Genomic DNA, 19,762 nt, shown 5'->3' with positions numbered 1-19,762 from the left:
GCAATTACACAGGGCCTTAGTGAGGCCACACCTGGCATATTGTGTGCAGTTTTCGTCTCCTTATCTGAGGAAGGATGTTCTTGCTACAGAGGAAGTGCAGCAAAGGTTTACCGGACTGATTCCTGGGATGGCGGGACTGACGTATGAGGAGAGATCGAATCGGTTAGGATTATATTCGCTGGAGTTCAGAAGAGTGAGGGGGGATCTCATAGAAACCTATAAAATTCTAACAGGGCATTTTCTATGTTTCTATGGGGTTAAAGCTCAGCTAATAGGATTGAACTGGAAACTGAGATTACAGATGTTCTCATTCGGCCCGGGTCTATTTGGTCTATGACTGGGGGAAGAGGCATTAAATCAAAATAGTACAATCCAAACCACTTAATTAATTAATTAAAATGTAAATAAAGACAGGACTAATGGCATAAAATATAAGAAATTCAGAAGTTAACAAAAGTTGCATACCAAGCTGCCCGCTATGTTGAGTGATCTATAACCTCTGTACGAATTGTCAGAAAGACCATCAAAAAAAGACTCAGAACAAAGAACTTGTGAATACATTTTTATTTCAAAGAACACAGAAAAGTTTCACATTAAGAAAAATAACCCAACTGTTTATAGATTTAAACTTAAAATGAAACTGTATTTATGACCCAATTTAAAACAAATATTAATGGCAATTTTTTTTTTTAAGAAGTGCAAAAATTCTACAAGGTAATTTGGAGGTCTGAGAAGCAGCGCGTCACCGGCATTACTCAACAGGACTGATTGATTCATCATAAGTGTGCAGGTATCAGAAACCTGTGACCCTTTGATCCAACCTTTTTCTGCCTCGAGGCTAAATTGTGGTTAGGGGGTGGAGTTAGGGTGTTGGCATCCATGTACTCCAGCTAATGCTTAGCTCTTACTTACATTGGCCCTGTAAGCAATCCCTCAATTTTAGGGACTGGCTGAAATGCAGTTATATTATTGCTATATAAAGTACTGATCAGGCCCTATCTGCAGCAGTATGAGCAGTTCCTGTCACTGCCATGGACAGCATATTACTGCCATTCAGAGGGTACAGGAGGGACAATAAATATGATTTCTGGTATCAGAAATTCGAGTTATGAGGTGAAGGAATCGGAGCTCATTTCCTGAGGAAAGGTGACACTCTGGAGATGACATAACTAAAGTTTGAAGATGAAGGAGGGAATTGGGTCAGCCAAATTGATCATAACGGTAAAGCCTCTGCCATATCAGGGGACTCAGTTAGAAATAAAGAAACAAAGTCAGGCAGAATGTTTTCCATCTAGAGGATAAGTGTCAAAGAAGTTAGCAGAGAAGATCATTGAAGCAGACAGCAAAGTTGGGGCACCAAGGGTTAATTCGATGCATTAATGATACAGCAGGTAGGTAGGGTCAATCTCAGAAAATGGCGAAAGATTTATTAGGCCTAAAGACCTTTCCCTGGTCCTAAAAATTCTTATTTTATTATACAATCAATAGTGCTGCTCCCTACTAGGATTTGCTTTTGATCTTCAACTACTAGACCTTCCTCGTGACATGCAAGAGGTCTTCACTCCTGCTCCACCTTACAAGGGATCATGTGGTGTGCCTCATGTGCTGATTCCATTATCTACAGAAAGAAGAAATATATTTTGCTTAATTGTCATTGGATTATGTCAATCCAAGTATAACACAGTAAAACTCTGCAAGAATTTTGATAAAGGTAGCGTGTGTCAGCTTCAAGCACTCACCAAAAAAATGTATTCATTTATCTCAAAAGGGCTTGTTGTTCGAGTATTACAGTGCATAACCTGCATTAATAACTGCTGAGGTATCCATAGATGGTGTAATAAGAGTATGGTATATAATAAAGTAATGAAGTACTCACCAGAAGCAGTAGAATCAGGTTCCCCATAAGTTGGAACATTTCTTGGGGCCCCAAGTTATTTGTATTCTTTCGACACATCAGTTTCTTGCACCATTGCTCTTCTTTCATTAAAGGTCATCTTGTTGACCATCCATCTCAGATGACCAATACATTTCTAAGAGTGCTCAGGAATACATCCATTTTTTGACATTTGACAACTTTCCTTTTTTTAAAAAAAATGGTAATTTTCCAGCATACGAGTAGAGAATTAATCTTTCACCAGAGGTATTGTGTCAGGGCCAATTTCCTCCATTGTCGTCCATCCCTAATTGCCCTTGACAACTGAGTGGCTTGCTAGGGCAGTTAAGAGTCAGCCACATTGCTCCGGGTCTGGAGCCACCTGCAGGCCAGACCAGGTAAGGTCAGCAGATTTCCTTCCCCAAAGGAGTTCAAATGAAATGTCACAAACCTGAAGCGTTAACCCTGCTTCTCTCCACAGATGTTGCCAGACCTGTGTATTTCAAGCACTTTTTGTTTTTATTTCAGATTTCTAGGAATCTGCAGTATTTTGCTTTTATCCTTCCCTGAAGGACTTAGTGAACCAGATGGGTTTTTATGACAATCGATGATATTTGTAATGGTACCATGAAACTGATAGCTTTCAATTCCAGATTTTTTTTATTCATTAAATTTAAATTCCACCAACTGCCATGGTGGGATTTGAACCCATTTGTCCTCAAGGCACTGGCTGGATTACTAGTCCAGTGGCATTACCACTACGCCACCATCGCCCCTATCAGCTCCGAATAAGAAGGTAAGGAAAGTCAGTGTTTTATTTGAAGAGATCACATGAGTATATTTAAGCGAGTGACATATGATGAGGCTCCCTTCTTTTGCTGCTGGAATTCTTAGTCTCACTAAGCTGGATGATGCAGAAAATACAAAATCCTCTTTAAAAAACCTAATAATCACAAAACCTGCATGATACAACATTTAATAAGAGAATGAAAGCATAACAGTATTTTCCAGCTGAGAAGGCAGTGCATTGCTCAAACTTAACGCCCAGTATTCTATCATCCAGAATCGTTTTCAGGCAACCTACGGTTCTAAAACTGCATGAGATTCATCCCGCTGCAGAGGTCAGCTGTTAAAAGCATTTAAAAAACTTTTAAATGTAATTTTAAATTTAGGTTTTGGCTTTAGGGCCTGTTATGATTTATAAGATAAGCCACTTTCTAAAATTAGTTGGTATATTGTTTTGTGATGCACTCCAAAGGTAAACTAAAACATTAAGTATTTCTTAAGTTATCTGCAACATATTAGAAGAAAGAACAAAGAAAATTACAGCACAGGAACAGGCCCTTCGGCCCTCCAAGCCTACGCCGATCCAAATCCTCTATCTAAACCTGTCGCCTATTTTCTAAGGGTCTGTATCTCTTTACTTCCTGCCCATTCATGTATCTGTCTAGATACATCTTAAAAGATGCTATCGTGCCCGCGTCTACCACCTCCGCTGGCAACGCGTTCCAGGCACCCACCACCCTCTGCGTAAAGAACTTTCCACGCATATCCCCCCTAAACTTTTCCCCTTTCACTTTGAACTCGTGTCCTCTAGTAATTGAATCCCCCACTCTGGGAAAAAGCCTCTTGCTATCCAACCTGTCTATACCTCTCATGATTTTGTACACCTCAATCAGGTCCCCCCTCAACCTCCGTCTTTCTAATGAAAATAATCCTAATCTATTCAACCTCTCTTCACAGCTAGCGCCCTCCATACCAGGCAATATCCTGGTGAACCTCCTCTGCACCCTCTCCAAAGCATCCACATCCTTTTGGTAATGTGGCGACCAGAACTGTACGCAGTATACCAAATGTGGCCGAACCAAAGTCCTATACAACTGTAACATGACCTGCCAACTCTTGTACTCAATACCCCGTCCGATGAAGGAAAGCATGCCGTATGCCTTCTTGAGCACTCTATTGACCTGCGTTGCCACCTTCAGGGAACAATGGACCTGAACACCCAAATCTCTCTGTACATCAATTTTCCCCAGGACTTTTCCATTTACTGTATAGTTCACTCTTGAATTGGATCTTCCAAAATGCATCACCTCGCATTTGCCCTGATTGAACTCCATCTGCCATTTCTCTGCCCAACTCTCCAGTCTATCTATATTCTGCTGTATTCTCTGACAGTCCCCTTCACTATCTGCTACTCCACCAATCTTAGTGTCGTCTGCAAACTTGCTGATCAGACCACCTATACTTTCCTCCAAATCATTTATGTATATCACAAACAACAGTGGTCCCAGCACGGATCCCTGTGGAACACCACTGGTCACACGTCTCCATTTTGAGAAACTCCCTTCCACTGCTACTCTCTGTCTCCTGTTGCCCAGCCAGTTCTTTATCCATCTAGCTAGTACACCTTGGACCCCATGCGCCTTCACTTTCTCCATCAGCCTACCATGGGGAACCTTATCAAACGCCTTACTGAAGTCCATGTATACGACATCTACAGCCCTTCCCTCATCAATCAACTTTGTCACTTCCTCAAAGAATTCTATTAAGTTGGTAAGACATGACCTTCCCTGCACAAAACCATGTTGCCATATTCTTGAATACAAAGTAATTTTAGGAAAAGGAAAAGGCCATTTACACGCCTGGCCCTTTCTGTTTAAATCTGCCCATCTCATCTTAGAATTAGGATAATATAGAAACAGGCCTTTTGGCCCAATTGGTCTATGCCAATGTTTATGTTCCACATGAACCTTCTCCCACTCTACCCTGATCTACAATCCTTCTATTCCTTTCTCCATCGTATAAAGTATGCAGTGGGTTCCCTCAGGGGTCAGTATTAAGACCATTGCTTTTCGTCTTATAAATGATCTGGACTTGGGTATAAAGAGTACAATTTCAAAGCTTGCAGACGGTACAAAACTTGGCAATGTAGTAAATAGTGAGCAGGATAGTAGCACACTTCAGGAGAACAAAGACTGGTTAAATGGGAATCCACATGACAGATGCAATGTAATGAGGTGTGAAGTGATGCATTTTGGGAGTGTGATGAAAACCCCACATGCCAAATGGAAAATATTAACTTCTTCATTTAGAACTTTGGCTGAGACTTTTACTGAAATTGCTACAAATAACTTTTTTTTAAAAAGAGCAGCGAAGATGGCCACGCACAATTTGCATATAAAAAGCCAAAGGTAGCTGGAGACAGAGGTGATTACCCAGTCTAGCCAGAACAATGGGGGTGCTCTCTGATTCAATTACCTAGAATGGTTTTGTCAATGTTGATCGTCAAAAGCCATCAGCACCCATTGACTCTGAAAGAGCCAAACCACCCCCCCCCCCCCACCCACCCCCGCTACCAAGTGTGGCTGAACAGCATTGAATTTCAAAGATCATTTCAGAAGATACTGATTCAAAAACAAAGAGGAGGTCACATCACATGACTACTTGTGTAACTCTGGGAGTTTGTGAATTGTGCCTCAGAAGGAGACTGTAACTGTAAGCTAGCAAGAGAGCTGCAATCACTCTCCCTCTCTCCAGTAAAGTTCCAGCGAAGTCTCAGCTGCAACCTACAGTTCAGCACCGCCAGGGGACACGGATAAAGCCCCTCTTCTGCCTTCCGGAACCTGAGAAGTAAGCCTGAACCGCACGTGGCCCAGCGAGGACTTCAGGACTACAACTTCAACTAAGGACTCTGAGACTACACTTTAGTATTTAAATTCCATTATTATTAAGGACTCTACTCCAACCTCCCAACTCTGTTTGTTTCCCTCCATAATCTATTTGTGTGTGTGTATGCCTCTCATGTGAATGTGAGCATGGATGTGTTGTATATGTTAGTAATTTTAATATGTTTAGAGTGTTAAGGTTAATAAACCTACATCGTTCTTGTTTAACCTCAAGAAAACCTGTCTGATTGGTTCATTTGCAATTATATTTGAGTAACAGGACCAAATGCTCACTGAGGTGGTAAGCTAAATCACGGTGTTAAAAGAATAAACCCTGTTGCGGTCAAACCAGAGAAAGGGTGAAAGGGGAGCCTGAGACCCCTTCCTCACCTGGTCATAATAGAAGGAACAACATGGAGAGGCAATATAATCTAAATGGTACTATTTTGAGGGGGTGTAAGAGCAGAGGGACCTTGGGGCGCATATTCATTAATCTTTGAAGGTAGCAAGATAAGTTGATAAGGCATTTAAAAAAACATATGGAATACTTAGCTTCATAAATAGAGGCATGGAATATAAAAACAAGTCAGTCATGTTTAATGCAAATCACTGGTTAGCTTTCAGCTGGAGTATTGTTTATAATTTTGGGCATCACACTTTAGAAAGGATGTCAAGGCCCTGGAGAGGGTACAGAGTAGGTTTACTGGATGTTGCCAGGGATTTCAGTCATGTGGAGCAATTGGAGCATCAGGGATTGTTTCACTTACAGCAGAGGTGGTTATTGGGAGACCTAACAGAGGCATTCAAAATTATGAGGGGCTTTAATGAAGCTATTTTCTTCTGGCTAGCAGGTCAGTAACCAGAGATCATAGATTTAAAATTATTGGCAAAAGAACTAAAGGGGAAATTGTCAGAGAGAAGGTTAAGATCTGGAACGTACTACCTGACAGCGTGGTGGAACCAGATTCTCTTGGAACTTCCAAAACCTTGAGACTAATTTGCAAAGTTATGGGACTAAATTGGTCAGCTCTTTCAAAGTGCCATCACAATCAGAATGGGCCAACTAGTCTCCTTCTGTGCTGTTAGATTATATGATTCTATTTTGCTTCCCTTTAAAAGCATCTATACTTTGTCCTCAACTACTCCATGTTGAGTTGTACATTCTCACCATTCTCCGGAAAAAGAAGTTCCTCCTGAATTTCTTATTGGATTTATTAGTGACTATCTGATAGTATTTTCGGATTTCCGCACACGGAGACGTCTTCTCTATGCTTTTACCTTACAAACACCTTCAAAATTTTAAAGACCTTTTATTAGGTTCTCTAGTATCATCTCACCACACGCCCTCAAATTCTTCCCTTGAAGCATTTTCTTTGATTCATTTATACTGCTGTCCTCTGTGACCCCGAAAGCATTGCTGCTGATATCTCTAAGTCCTATTTTGTAAATTTACCACCACCATAGAGAGCCCAAAGTAGTTAATCATACCGCCGCCTTGAATACGTACTTTCATTTCAGCCAGCCAACGATGGGGATCATTTTCTAATCCAGGTGAAAGTGTTATTGCCTGCAAAGAAAATTAAATTGCAGTTTGTTAACAGAAGAAATTGCATACAGAAAGTATGATTGCTCAAAAAAAAAATTTCAGGCAGCAGTTTCACATAGTTTATGAAGAAAATTAATTAGGCCCACGATTCTGAAGCATGAACCGATTGATTTTCTGCCGAAGCCCTGAAACACAGGGCTGAACTTTGAATGTGTCGCACATCGTGGAGGCGCTAAGTGGCAAGTAACATTCGTGCCATATCAGTGCTTGGCAATGACCATCTCCAACAAGAGAGAATCTAACCATCTCCCCTTGACAGTCAATGGCAGTACCATCGCTGAATCCCCCACTATCAACATCCTAAGGGCTACCATTGACCAGAAACTGAACTGGAGTAGCCATATAAATCACGTGGCTACAAGAGCAAGTCAGAGGCTAGGAATCCTGTGGCGAGTAACTCACCTCCTGACTCCCCAAAGCCTGTCCACCATCTATAAGGCACAAGTCAGGAGTGTGATGGAATACTCTCCACTTGCCTGTATGGGTGCAGGTCCAACAACAGTCAAGAAGCTCGACACCATCTAGGACAAAGCAGCCCACTTGATTGTTTGTGGATGGGATGCCATTCATTCCCTCCACCACTGACACACAGTGTGTACCATCTACAAGATGCACTGCAGCAACGCACCAAGGCTCCTTAGACAGCACCTTCCGAACCCGTGACCTCTACCAACTAGAAGGACAAGGGCAGTAAATGCATGGGAACACCACCACCTGCATGTTCCCCTCCAAGACACACACCATCTGGCTTGGAACTATATCGACGTTCCTTCACTGTCGCTGGGTCAAAATCCTGGAACTCCCTTCCTAACAGCACTGTGGGTATACCTACCTCCCATGGACTGCAGCGATTCAAGAAGGCAGCTCACCGCCACCTTCTCAAGTGCAATTAGGGATGGGCAATAAATGCTGGCCTGGCCAGCGATGCCCACATCCCATGAATGAATTTTAAAAATCATGGCGGCGCACTCTGATGTCGACGGTGTGCCCGCGCGCATTGGCCGCCGCTGAGCCCCCGCGATATTACACGCGGGGGCTCATTTAAATGGAGGCGGGACAGCCGCCCCCGATGACATAGAGGGGGCCACCACTCAGTCACCAGTAATGGCATCTGGCACCATCGCACTGGTGCCATTTTTAAAGGGCTTCATGCCCTCAGCAAAAATTAGAATTTTTAAAAGGCATATTATTGTTAATTTGCTTTAAAAAAAATTAAAAGCTAGAGGCCCTTTCCCAACCCTCCCACCCTGCAATGGTTTTTTAAAAATTGGCCTATATGCAGAAAATTTATTTTAGTCCCAATCCAAACTTGCCCCCCCAACCTCTTCCCACCATCCCTACAGCCAATAAGAAGTGTTTTTCTCGCTTCCCCCCACACCCCCCCCCCACCTCCCGCCCTGATAATTTCAGTCCTCCCCACCAGTGTCTCGCCATTGAACTCCAAATGGAGTTCCGAAAGCACGCGAGTTTGCAGCTAGTGGCCATAAAATCAGTGAGGGACAGCCACCGGGACCAGGTAAGTTTATTTGCATTTAAAAAAAATTTATTTTAATATGTAAACGAAGGCCCCACCGCCGGTGAAATGCAGCAGGGCCTTCTCGACGTCGTGGGGGGCCTCTCCTGCAAGTATTTTACGGGCCCCCCTGCCACGACCCACGACGTCGAGGGGCTGGTAAAATTCAGCCCACAATCTGAGAAGTTTGTTCACAGAGAGCCATTAGGACCTCACCAGTACCCAACCTTATACCAACTCCAGTTATTCACAAGTCACCTTTCATCATTTGCACATTTTTTCTATGCAGAAAACAAATATGATTTGCAAGTCAGTCTGTCACAAGTTATTCCTGCACTCCAGGACATCATTTGTATCTTATAAAAGACATTTAGCTCTGTTTGCACCAGAGCAGCTGTGTACCTGTCCACAATAGTCAGTGGTTCGCACGGTCTAAAGGTGCCTGGCAGGGAGTTACAAGGGGAGAGATTGAGTCCAGAGGTTTTGATAGCATCACAAATCGGAAAAACGTGGACAGCACATCTTCCCACATCTCTCAAATGCCTTCACATTCAGTGATTTACTTTTGAAATACAGCTGTTTTGTGGACAAACACAGCAGCCATTTCACACACACCAAGATTACACAACAGCAACAAGATGAATAACCAGCTGAAGGATGGCTGAGAGCAGCTAGCTGGAGCTGTTCATGAACAGCAACTGAAACCCAAGATAGAATTATTGCCTTAAACTCAGTTAATTTCTTGTTTCCTCCTTCATGACACAACTTGTGAATTCATCAGAAGCATTTTTTAAGTTCACATAGTGAGCGCAGTTACGGAACCAAGATATGTAGTGGACACAGGCTCATCATTATAGGCAATTGGCACTGCAGTAGAATTTTATTCCGAGAATTACTGGGAAATCTGCTCGGGGAACTGATGAAATTGTAAATAGTTAAGAAATCTTCCAGTATAACTACGTACCTGAAAATAACTATTCCTCAGTGCCAGTATAATGACAGCAAGGTGAAAGAATTTAATTTACATAGCAACAGTGTCAGTGTTTCAAGCAATAAATTACTTTCAGGTAAGATTTAGGACTGTTGTGTTGTATTAGTCCTGTAGTTGTAGTTAAGATTGCTCATAATTACTGTATTTAAAGGTTAGACACGGAGAATCTTGCAATAAGAGATAATTTAGCTCCCTCTTGTGGAAAGGACCATCAGAGCATCAGCGCACAGAGGCAATTAACTTCTACAGGTCAAAAAGAAATACTTGCATTTAAAAAGTGCCTTTCACAACCACAGGACGTTCCAAAGCACTTTTCAGGCAATGAAGTACTATCGAACGTGCAATTACTGCTTTAATGGAATACCAATTTGTGCACTGCAAGCTCCCACAAACAGCAATGTGATAGTGACCAGATAATCTGTTTTTGGGATGTTGATTGAGAGATAAATAATTGGCCAGGACACCAGGGAGAACTCCCCTGCTCTTCTGAGAAAAAGCGCCATGGGATCTTTTACGTCCACTTGAGTGGTCAGACAGGGCCTCAGTTTAATAAATCATCCAAAAGACGGTACTTCCAACAGTGCAGCACCCCTTCAGTTAGCCTACATTTTTGTGCCCAAGCCCTGGAGCGGGACTTGAACCCACAACCTTGCAACTCAGAGACAAGAGAGTTACCCATTGAGTCACAGCTGATCAACATGAAAAGCTACAGTAGAAGAATCAATTAAATACAATTTTACTGCCATTAGAATCCACATACTTGGAATTGAAGACTGGAAATGTGGCCATCACTAATGTGATCACATTGAATACAAGCAGCAAAATAAAAATCTATTTCTTCAATTATCATTCATAATACTTCCAATGCCTGTTAACTGATTTATGGTGCAGCACTTGGATTAAAATTTTTAAATAAAATACGTAGTAAAGGCAGAGTGTTGTTAAAGGAATGAAAGCAGCAAGAATTTTTGTACGATCTGCACTTAAGTCAAGATGAGATAAAATAAATGACCAAAGTGCTGAGAAAGATAGAAGTGAGGAGGAGGAGGAGGGTAAGATGGCATTTGTTGTACATATGAATTTGTTCCCTCATTCTTCAAATTTTTGCTGAAATGAAACTTTGAGACATAAACATGCTAAAGAAAGATAATCTGATGAAATGTTTGTGTATGAAATAATTCCATTAATTGCAGGTGACTGATATACAATAGGCTAGTGTCAGCTGGGCCAAGTATTACAGCTCCCAATTCCTGAGTCAGAATTTGTGAGTTCAAGCCCCCACATAATCTACACTTTCATGCAGTGCTGAGGAAATGCTGCAATGTTGCAAGTGCTGCCTTTTGGATGAGATATTTTGCCAAAGCCTCATCTGTCCGCTCAGGTGGACATCAAAAAGAAAAGCAGGAAGAGTACACCTGGCATCCTGCCCAACATTTATTAGCCGACACCACCAAAATAGACTGAGGGGTTATTTATATCATTGCTGGTTGCGACGCTTTGTTGTGCTTGCCTACAAAACAGCAGTACCTATACTTCATAAACATTTCATTTCTACAAAGCGCTTTGGGGCAACGTGAGAACGTGAAAGGCACTGTATGAATGCAGCGAGAGCGGGAACAGGCGAGAGCGGGGACAGGCGAGAGGAGCCGGGAGATAAAAGGAGCCGAATCCAGAGACCAGAAGCAGCAGCGAGAGCGGGAACAGGCGAGAGGAGCCGGGAGATAAAAGGAGCCGAATCCAGAGACCAGAAGCAGCAGCGAGAGCGGGAACAGGCGAGAGGAGCCGGGAGATAAAAGGAGCCGAAGCCAGAGACCAGAAGCAGCAGCGAGAGCGGGGACAGGCGAGAGGAGCCGGGAGATAAAAGGAGCCGAAGCCAGAGACCAGAAGCAGCAGCGAGAGCGGGGACAGGCGAGAGGAGCCGGGAGATAAAAGGAGCCGAAGCCAGAGACCAGAAGCAGCAGCGAGAGCGGGGACAGGCGAGAGGAGCCGGGAGATAAAAGGAGCCGAAGCCAGAGTCCAGAAGCAGCAGCGAGAGCGGGAACAGGCGAGAGGAGCCGGGAGATAAAGGAGCCGAATCCAGAGACCAGAAGCCGCAGCGAGAGCGGGAACAGGCGAGAGGAGCCGGGAGATAAAAGGAGCCGAATCCAGAGACCAGAAGCAGCAGCGAGAGCGGGAACAGGCGAGAGGAGCCGGGAGATAAAAGGAGCCGAATCCAGAGACCAGAAGCAGCAGCGAGAGCGGGAACAGGCGAGAGGAGCCGGGAGATAAAAGGAGCCGAAGCCAGAGACCAGAAGCAGCAGCGAGAGCGGGGACAGGCGAGAGGAGCCGGGAGATAAAAGGAGCCGAAGCCAGAGACCAGAAGCAGCAGCGAGAGCGGGAACAGGCGAGAGGAGCCGGGAGATAAAAGGAGCCGAAGCCAGAGTCCAGAAGCAGCAGCGAGAGCGGGAACAGGCGAGAGGAGCCGGGAGATAAAGGAGCCGAATCCAGAGACCAGAAGCAGCAGCGAGAGCGGGAACAGGCGAGAGGAGCTGGGAGATAAAAGGAGCCGAATCCAGAGACCAGAAGCAGCAGCGAGAGCGGGAACAGGCGAGAGGAGCCGGGAGATAAAAGGAGCCGAATCCAGAGACCAGAAGCAGTAGCGAGAGCGGGAACAGGCGAGAGGAGCCGGGAGATAAAAGGAGCCGAAGCCAGAGACCAGAAGCAGCAGCGAGAGCAGGAACAGGCGAGAGGAGCCGGGAGATAAAAGGAGCCGAAGCCAGAGACCAGAAGCAGCAGCGAGGGCGGGAACAGGCGAGAGGAGCCGGGAGATAAAAGGAGCCGAAGCCAGAGACCAGAAGCAGCAGCGAGAGTGCTCTGTTCTGTTCTGTGGACCTGCTTGACCAGCAAAAATTGAAGTGTGACGTCACAGGAGAGCTGGTGGGTATTTCTTTCTTCCATTTGAGCCGCGGGAGCGGTGAGAGCGCGAGCCAGGGGGCAGCCGGGAAGGTAAGTTGAGCTATAAAGTACTTACCTCGTGATTCGGCGGACACGGACACGGGGACTGCCAGGTAAGTGAACTTATATATTCGGGCAGTGGCTAAACCCGAAACACGACACGCGTAGTGTCTCCCACCCATCCTCCTCCTCTAACCATAAAAACAAAGGACTTTTGTGTGGAGGGTTTGGTAAGGTAAGGTTTTCCTTTATTTTATTTTTTAAAAATCTCTTCTGTCAATTTAGAGCAGAGGGGATGGAGGCTAGGGCAGTTGCATGCTCCTCTTGCAGGATGTGGGAGGTAAGGGTCACCAGTGCACCCAACTCCAGCTCCTCACAGACCACGTTAGGGAACTGGAGCTGGATGAACTTCGGATCATTCAGGAGGCTGAGGGGGTGATAGAGAGCAGTTATAGGGAAGTAGTGACACCTAAGTTACAGGATAAAGGTAGCTGGGTGACCGTCAGGGGAGGGAAAGGGAATAGGCGCACAGTGCGGGGATCCCCTGTGGCCGTTCCCCTCAATAATAAGTATACCGTTTTGGATACGGTTGGGGGGGGGGGGGACGACCTACCAGGGGAAAGCCACAGCGGCCAGGTCTCTGGCATTGAGCCTGGCTCTGTGGCTCAGAAGGGAAGGGGGGAGAATAGGAGAGCGATAGTGATAGGAGATTCAATGGTTAGAGGAACAGACGGGAGATTCTGTGGTCGCGAATGAGACTCCCGGATGGTATGTTGCCTCCCGGGTGCCAGGGTCAAGGATGTCTCGGATTGAGACTACAGGATTCTTAAGGGGGAGGGGGAGCAGCCAGAAGTCGTGGTACACATCGGTACCAATGACACAGCTAGGAAAAGGGATGAGGACCTGAAAAGCGAATATAGGGAGTTAGGTTGGAAGCTAAAAGGCAGGATGAGCAGAGCAGTAATCTCAGGATTCTACTGAGTCAGTATGGGTGGAAGTCAGAAACAGGAAAGGAGCAGTCACTTTATTGGGAGTTTTCTATAGACCCCCCAATAGCAACAGAGACACGGAGGAACAAATTGGGAGGCAGATTTTGGAAAGGTGCAGAAGTAACAGGGTTGTTGTCATGGGTGACTTCAACTTCCCTAATATTGATTGGAACCTCCTTAGTGCAAATAGTTTGGATGGAGCAGATTTTGTCAGGTGTGTCCAGGAAGGTTTCCCGACTCAATATGTAGATTGACCGACTAGAGGGGAGGCTATGTTGGATTTGGTGCTTGGCAACGAACCAGGCCAGGTGGCAGATCTCTCGGTGGGAGAGTATTTCGGTGATAGTGATCACAACTCCCTGACCATTACTATAGTCATGGAGAGGGATAGGAGCAGACGGGATGGGAAAATATTTAATTGGGGGAGGGGGAATTACAATGCTATTAGGCAGGAACTGGGGAGCTTAAATTGGGAACAGATGTTCTCAGGGAAATGCACGACAGAAATGTGGAGGTTGTTTAGGGAGCACTTGCTGCGACTGCTGGATAGGTTTGTCCCGATGAGGCAAGGATGGGATGGTAGGGTGAAGGAACCTTGGATGACAAGAGATGTGGAACAGCTAGTCAAGAGGAAGAAGGAAGCTTACTTAAGGTTGAGGAAGCAAGGATCAGAAAGGACTCTAGAGGGTTACAAGGTAGCCAGGAAGGAACTGAAGAATGGACTTAGGAGAGCTAGAAGGGGACATGAAAAAGTCTTGGCGGGTAGGATTAAGGAAAATCCCAAGGCGTTCTACACTTATGTGAGGAACAAGAGGATGGCCAGAGTGAGGGTAGGGTTGATCAGGGATAGTGGAGGGAACTTGTGCCTGGAGTCGGAGGAGGTAGGGGAGGTCCTTAACGAATACTTAGCTTCAGTATTCACTAGTGAGAGGGACCTTGTCGTTTGTGAGGACAGCGTGAAACAGGCTGATATGCTCGAACAGGTTGATGTTAAGGAGGAGGATGTGCTGGAAATTTTGAAAGACATGAGGATAGATAAGTCCCCAGGGCCAGACAGGATATACACAAGGTTATTACGGGAAGCGAGGGAAGAGATTGCCGCGCCTTTGGCGATGATCTTTGCGTCCTCACTGTCCACTGGAGTAGTACCAGATGATTGGAGGGTGGCAAATGTTATTCCCTTGTTCAAGAAAGGGAATAGGGATAACCCTAGGAATTACAGACCAGTCAGTCTTATGTCGGTGGTGGGCAAATTATTGGAGAGGATTCTGAGAGACAGGATTTATGATTATTTGGAAAAGCATAGTTTGATTAGAGATAGTCAGCATGGCTTTGAGAGGGGCAGGTCATGCCTCACAAGCCTTATTGAATTCTTTGAGGATGTGACAAAACACATTGATGAAGGAAGAGCAGTGGATGTGGTGTGTATGGATTTTAGCAAGGCGTCTGATAAGGTTCCCCATGGTAGGCTCATTCAGAAAGTAAGGAGGCATGGGATACAGGGAAATTTGGCTGTCTGGATACAGAATTGGCTGGCCCATAGAAGACAGAGGGTGGTAGTCGATGGAAAGTATTCAGCCTGGAGCTCAGTGACCAGTGGTGTTCTGCAGGGATCTGTTCTGGGACCTCTGCTTTTTGTGATTTTTATAAATGACTTGGATGAGGAAGTGGAAGGCTGGGTTAGTAAGTTTGCCGATGACACAAAGGTTGCTGGAGTTGTGGATAGTTTGGAGGGCTGTTGTAGTTTGCAACGGGACATTGACAGGATGCAGAGCTGGGCTGAGAAGTGGCAGATGGAGTTCAACCTGGAAAAGTGTGAAGTGATTCATTTTGGAAGGTCGAATTTGAATGCAGAATACAGGCTTAAAGACAGCTTCGACCACACTTGGAATATTGTGTTCAGTTCTGGTCGCCTGATTATAGGAAGGATGTGGAAGCTTTAGAGAAGGTGCAGAGGAGATTTACCAGGATGCTGCCTGGACTGGAGGGCATGTCTGGAGGGAGCTAGGGCTTTTCTCATTGAAGCGAAGAAGGATGAGAGGTGACTTGATAGAGGTGTACAAGATGATTAGAGGCGTAGATAGAGTGGATAGCCAGAGACTTTTCCCCAGGGCGGAAAGGGCTATCACCAGGGGGCATAATTTTAAGGTGATTGGAGGAAGGTTGAGGGGAGATGTCAGAGGTAGGTTCGTTACACAGAGAGTGGTGGGTGCATGGAATGCACTGCCAGCTGTGGTAGTAGAAGCAGATACATTAGGTTCATTTAAGCGACTCTTGGATAGGTACATGGATGATAGTAGAATGAAGGGTATGTTTGAAAGGTAGTTTGATTTTAGAGTAGGTTAAAGGGTCGGCACATCATCATGGGCCGAAGGGCCTGTACTGTGCTGTACTGTTCTATGTTCTATGCTCTAAGTCTGTTCTTTTTCAACAACAACTTGCATTTATATAGCACATTTAAAGTTGTAAAATGGACCAAGGAGCTCCACAGGAGCATTATCAAATAAAACTTGACACAGGCATTATTAGGACAGGTGACCGGAAACTTAGTCACAGAGGTAGGTTTTAAGGAGTGTCTTAATGGAGGAGGAAGACTGGTGCCAGAGGATTAGAAAGTGGCAAATGTGACACCCTTATCCAAAGGATCCATATCCAAAGGATCATCCTCCGCCATTTCCGCCACCTCCAGCGTGATGCCACTACCAGTCGCATTTTCCCCTCCCTTCCAGTCAGCATTCCGAAGGGATCGTTCCCTCCGCGACACCCTGGTCTCCTCCTCCATTACCCCCACCACCTCGTCCCCGTCCCAGGGCACCTTCCCCTGCAATCGCAGGAGGTGTAATACCTGCCCATTTACTTCCTCTCTCCTCACTATCCCAGGCCCCAAACACTCCTTTCAGGTGAAGCAGCGATCGACTTGTACTTCTTTCAATGTAGTATACTGTATTCGCTGCTCACAATGTGGTCTCCTCTACATTGGGGAGACCAAGCACAGACTGGGTGACCGCTTTGCAGAACACCTCGCTCAGTCCGCAAGCAGGACCCCGAGCTTCCGGTTGCTTGCCATTTCAACACTCCCCCCCCTGCTCTCATGCTCACATCTCTGTCCTGGGATTGCTGCAGTGTTCCAGTGAACATCAACGCAAGCTCGAGGAACAGCATCTCATCTACCGATTAGGCACACTACAGCCTGCCGGACTGAACATTGAGTTCAATAATTTCAGAGCATGACAGCCCCCCATTTTACTTTCATTTTTAGTTATTTTTTCTTCCTTTTTTTTTTTTACATTTTTTACAATTTTTTTTTGCATTTATTTCATTTCCACCTAGTTTGTTCAGTTTGCTTACCCACTGTTTTTTTTCAGGTTTGCACTTGCTGCTGTTCAATATTCAGTGTATTAACACCTAATCTGTACTAATGCTTTGTCTTTCAACACACCATTAACATATTGTTTGCCTTTGTTCCGTGACCTTTTGGTCAGCAATGTGGCCTGGTCCAATCTAGACCTCCTTTGTTATCTCTTGCCCCACCCCCACCTCACTTGCTTATAACCTGTGACTTTTCTAATGTTTGTCAGTTCCGAAGAAGGGTCACTGACCCGAAACGTTAACTCTGCTTCTCTTTTCACAGATGCTGCCAGACCTGCTGAGTGGTTCCAGCATTTCTTGTTTTTATTTCAGATTTCCAGCATCCGCAGTATTTTGCTTTTATTATATAAGGGTGTAAAGACAGTTCTTGTAAATACAGGCCAGTTAGTTTAGCATCAGTGGTGAGTAAGATTTTAGAAATAGTTAGGGAAAAATTAATAGGCACTTGGAAAGCTTTGAGTTCATTAAGGAGAGCCAGCACTGATTGGTAAAAGACAGATCGTGTTTGACTAATCTAATTGTTTTTTTGATGAAGTAACAGAGAAGGTTGAAGAAGGGAAAGCAGTGGATGTTGTCTATATGGATTTTAAGAAAGCGTTTGGCAAAGTACCACATAAAGGGCTGATTAACATGAAATAGGAGGGTCAGTGTCAGCTTGGATAAAAAAAATTAGCTTCAGGACAGAAAATAAGAGTCGTGGTAAATGGTTGTTTTTCCAGATTCGAGGGTGGTGTTCCCCAATGGTCAGTGCTGGGACCACTGCTTTTTTTCAATATATATGTAAATGATTTGGATATTGGAACACAGAGTAACATTTCAAAACTTGATATCAAACCTGCAGGTGTGGCAAACAGTGATACCAATCAACTGCAACATGATATAGATCGGCCAGCAGAACAGACAGGCAAGTGGCAGATGGAGTTTAATACAGAGAAGTATGAAGTGATGCATTTTGGCAAAGGGATAGAGAGAAGCAATATAGACTTAATGGCACAATTCTAAAGAGTGATCAGGGGACACAGAGACCTGGATATTTGAAGGTGGCAGGACATATTGAGAGATTAGTTAGCGATCTTGGGCTTCAAAAATAGAGGTATTCAGTAGAAAAGTAGGGAAGTTATGCTGAACCTTTATAAAGCTCTGGTTAGGCCACAAATAGAGTATTGTGTCCAGTTTTGGTCACCACACTTTAGGAAGCATGTGAACGTTCTTGAGAGGGTACAGAAGGGATCTATCAGAATGGTTCCAGGAATGAGGAATTTTAGCTGTAAAGTGAAGTTGGAAAAGTTGGGGTTGTTCTTCTTGGAGTAAAGGAGGTTGAGGGGAGATTTGATAAAGGTGTACAAAATTATGACAGCTTTAGATAAGGTAGACAAAGAAAAACCGTTCCCGGGAACTGATGATACAAGAACTAGAGAACACATTTAAGGTTTTGGGCAAAAGATACAAGGATGATGTCAGGAAGAACTTTTTTTAGGCAGCAAATGGTAATGACCTGGAACTTGCTCTACGAGAGTGGTGGAAGCAGAGACGATCAATGATTTCAAAAGGAAATTGGATAGGCACTTGAGAGAAATAAACTTGCATAGAGCAGGGGAATGGGAATGACTGGATTGCTCTACAGAGCCAGCATGGACTTGATGGGCCGAATGCCCTCTTCCTGTGCCATAATGACTATGACTCTCAGTGGCGAAGAGGTTTAAGAAAGGAATTCCAAAGTTTGCGGCCTAGGCAGCTTAAGGCCAGCCATCAATGGTGGAGCGAAGAAAATCAGAGATGCACAGGAGGCCAGAATTGGAGGAGCACAGAAATCTCAGAGGGGCGTTGGGCCAGAGGTGGTTAGAGACAGGGAGGAGGAAGAGCCCATAAAGAGATTCTCTATGTTAACATGCTGCATTATGTTTTAGGAGTCACAAATCGAAATGAGGAGCAAGGAGGACTGCTGGAAATCTCAGTGAGCCACGCCAAACTGCTCTCTCACATCTCCACTCAGAGTCATCAACAGCACCATCAATGAAGGGTTAAAAGCCTGTCACTGCCTGTGGTCTTTGCTAAGAAATTAAACACAGGTGACAGAGATCAACATAACAGATGGTGGTGGATGGGGGGGAGGAAAAAACTGAAGTTAGCTGTGCAAAGTCAATAAGAGTTTATATTGATTACTTTGAACCTGTCACCAGGATCCCTGGAGAGGAAATCACACGCAGCATCAATTTCTTTTCCTACTGCACAAAGGATTGTCTCTTGCTCTGTTTGGATTCTTCTGATCTGATCTTTAAGCTGAAATGTCATTTGCTCCAGTTGCCTCACACATTCTTCACCGTTAACTGCCAGCTTACCCTGCAGAAACAACATAAGCAGAGTTACAGGGTTCTCAACTAATATTCAATGCCTCAGTACAGAAAAACAGTGAAAAATACATGCAACTTGGATTTATATTGTGCCTTTTGTGATCTCAGGATATCCCCAAAGCGCTTCATGTCTAAAGAAGCACTTTTGAAATGTAGTCAGTTTTATAAAGGACTAATTAATTTGTTCTTTTTAAATGATGTTTATTGAGCGATAAATACTGGCAGAATTCACCTGCTCTTTTCCAAATAGTGACATGGCACCTTTATGCTCATCTGCAAGAACAGACAGGGCGTCAGCTTAACATCTCATTCGAAAGGCCTGCCTCTCCGACACTGCAGCACTCCCTCAATTCAGCACAGGAGAGCCAGCCTAGATTATTTGCTTGAGACTGTGGAGTGAGACTTAAACTCACAACCTTCTGACTCAGAAGTGACAATGCTACCACAGAGTCAAGACTGACACCTTTA

General features: G+C 44.6%; 1 protein-coding gene across 7 annotated transcripts in view; it reads right to left on the bottom strand.

Moving 5' to 3' along the window:
* LOC137373594 (centrosomal protein of 128 kDa-like) overlaps positions 1 to 19,762 on the bottom strand; it is a 442,182-nt gene that overhangs the window by 230,583 nt on the left and 191,837 nt on the right. For all 7 annotated transcript variants that reach the window (XM_068038587.1, XM_068038590.1, XM_068038589.1 and 4 more), the window contains 2 exons: positions 19,107 to 19,283; positions 7,049 to 7,108 (listed from right to left, as the gene is read on the bottom strand). In XM_068038587.1, coding sequence (XP_067894688.1) covers positions 7,049 to 7,108; positions 19,107 to 19,283 — 237 coding nt within the window. The remainder of the gene's footprint in view (positions 1 to 7,048; positions 7,109 to 19,106; positions 19,284 to 19,762) is intronic.

The sequence above is a fragment of the Heterodontus francisci genome, chromosome 9 (genome assembly GCF_036365525.1).
Source record: "Heterodontus francisci isolate sHetFra1 chromosome 9, sHetFra1.hap1, whole genome shotgun sequence".
Taxonomy (NCBI): Eukaryota; Metazoa; Chordata; class Chondrichthyes; order Heterodontiformes; family Heterodontidae; genus Heterodontus; species Heterodontus francisci.
The sequence above is the reverse complement of the archived record's forward strand: the minus strand, read 5'-3'. Positions and strand labels throughout refer to the sequence as shown.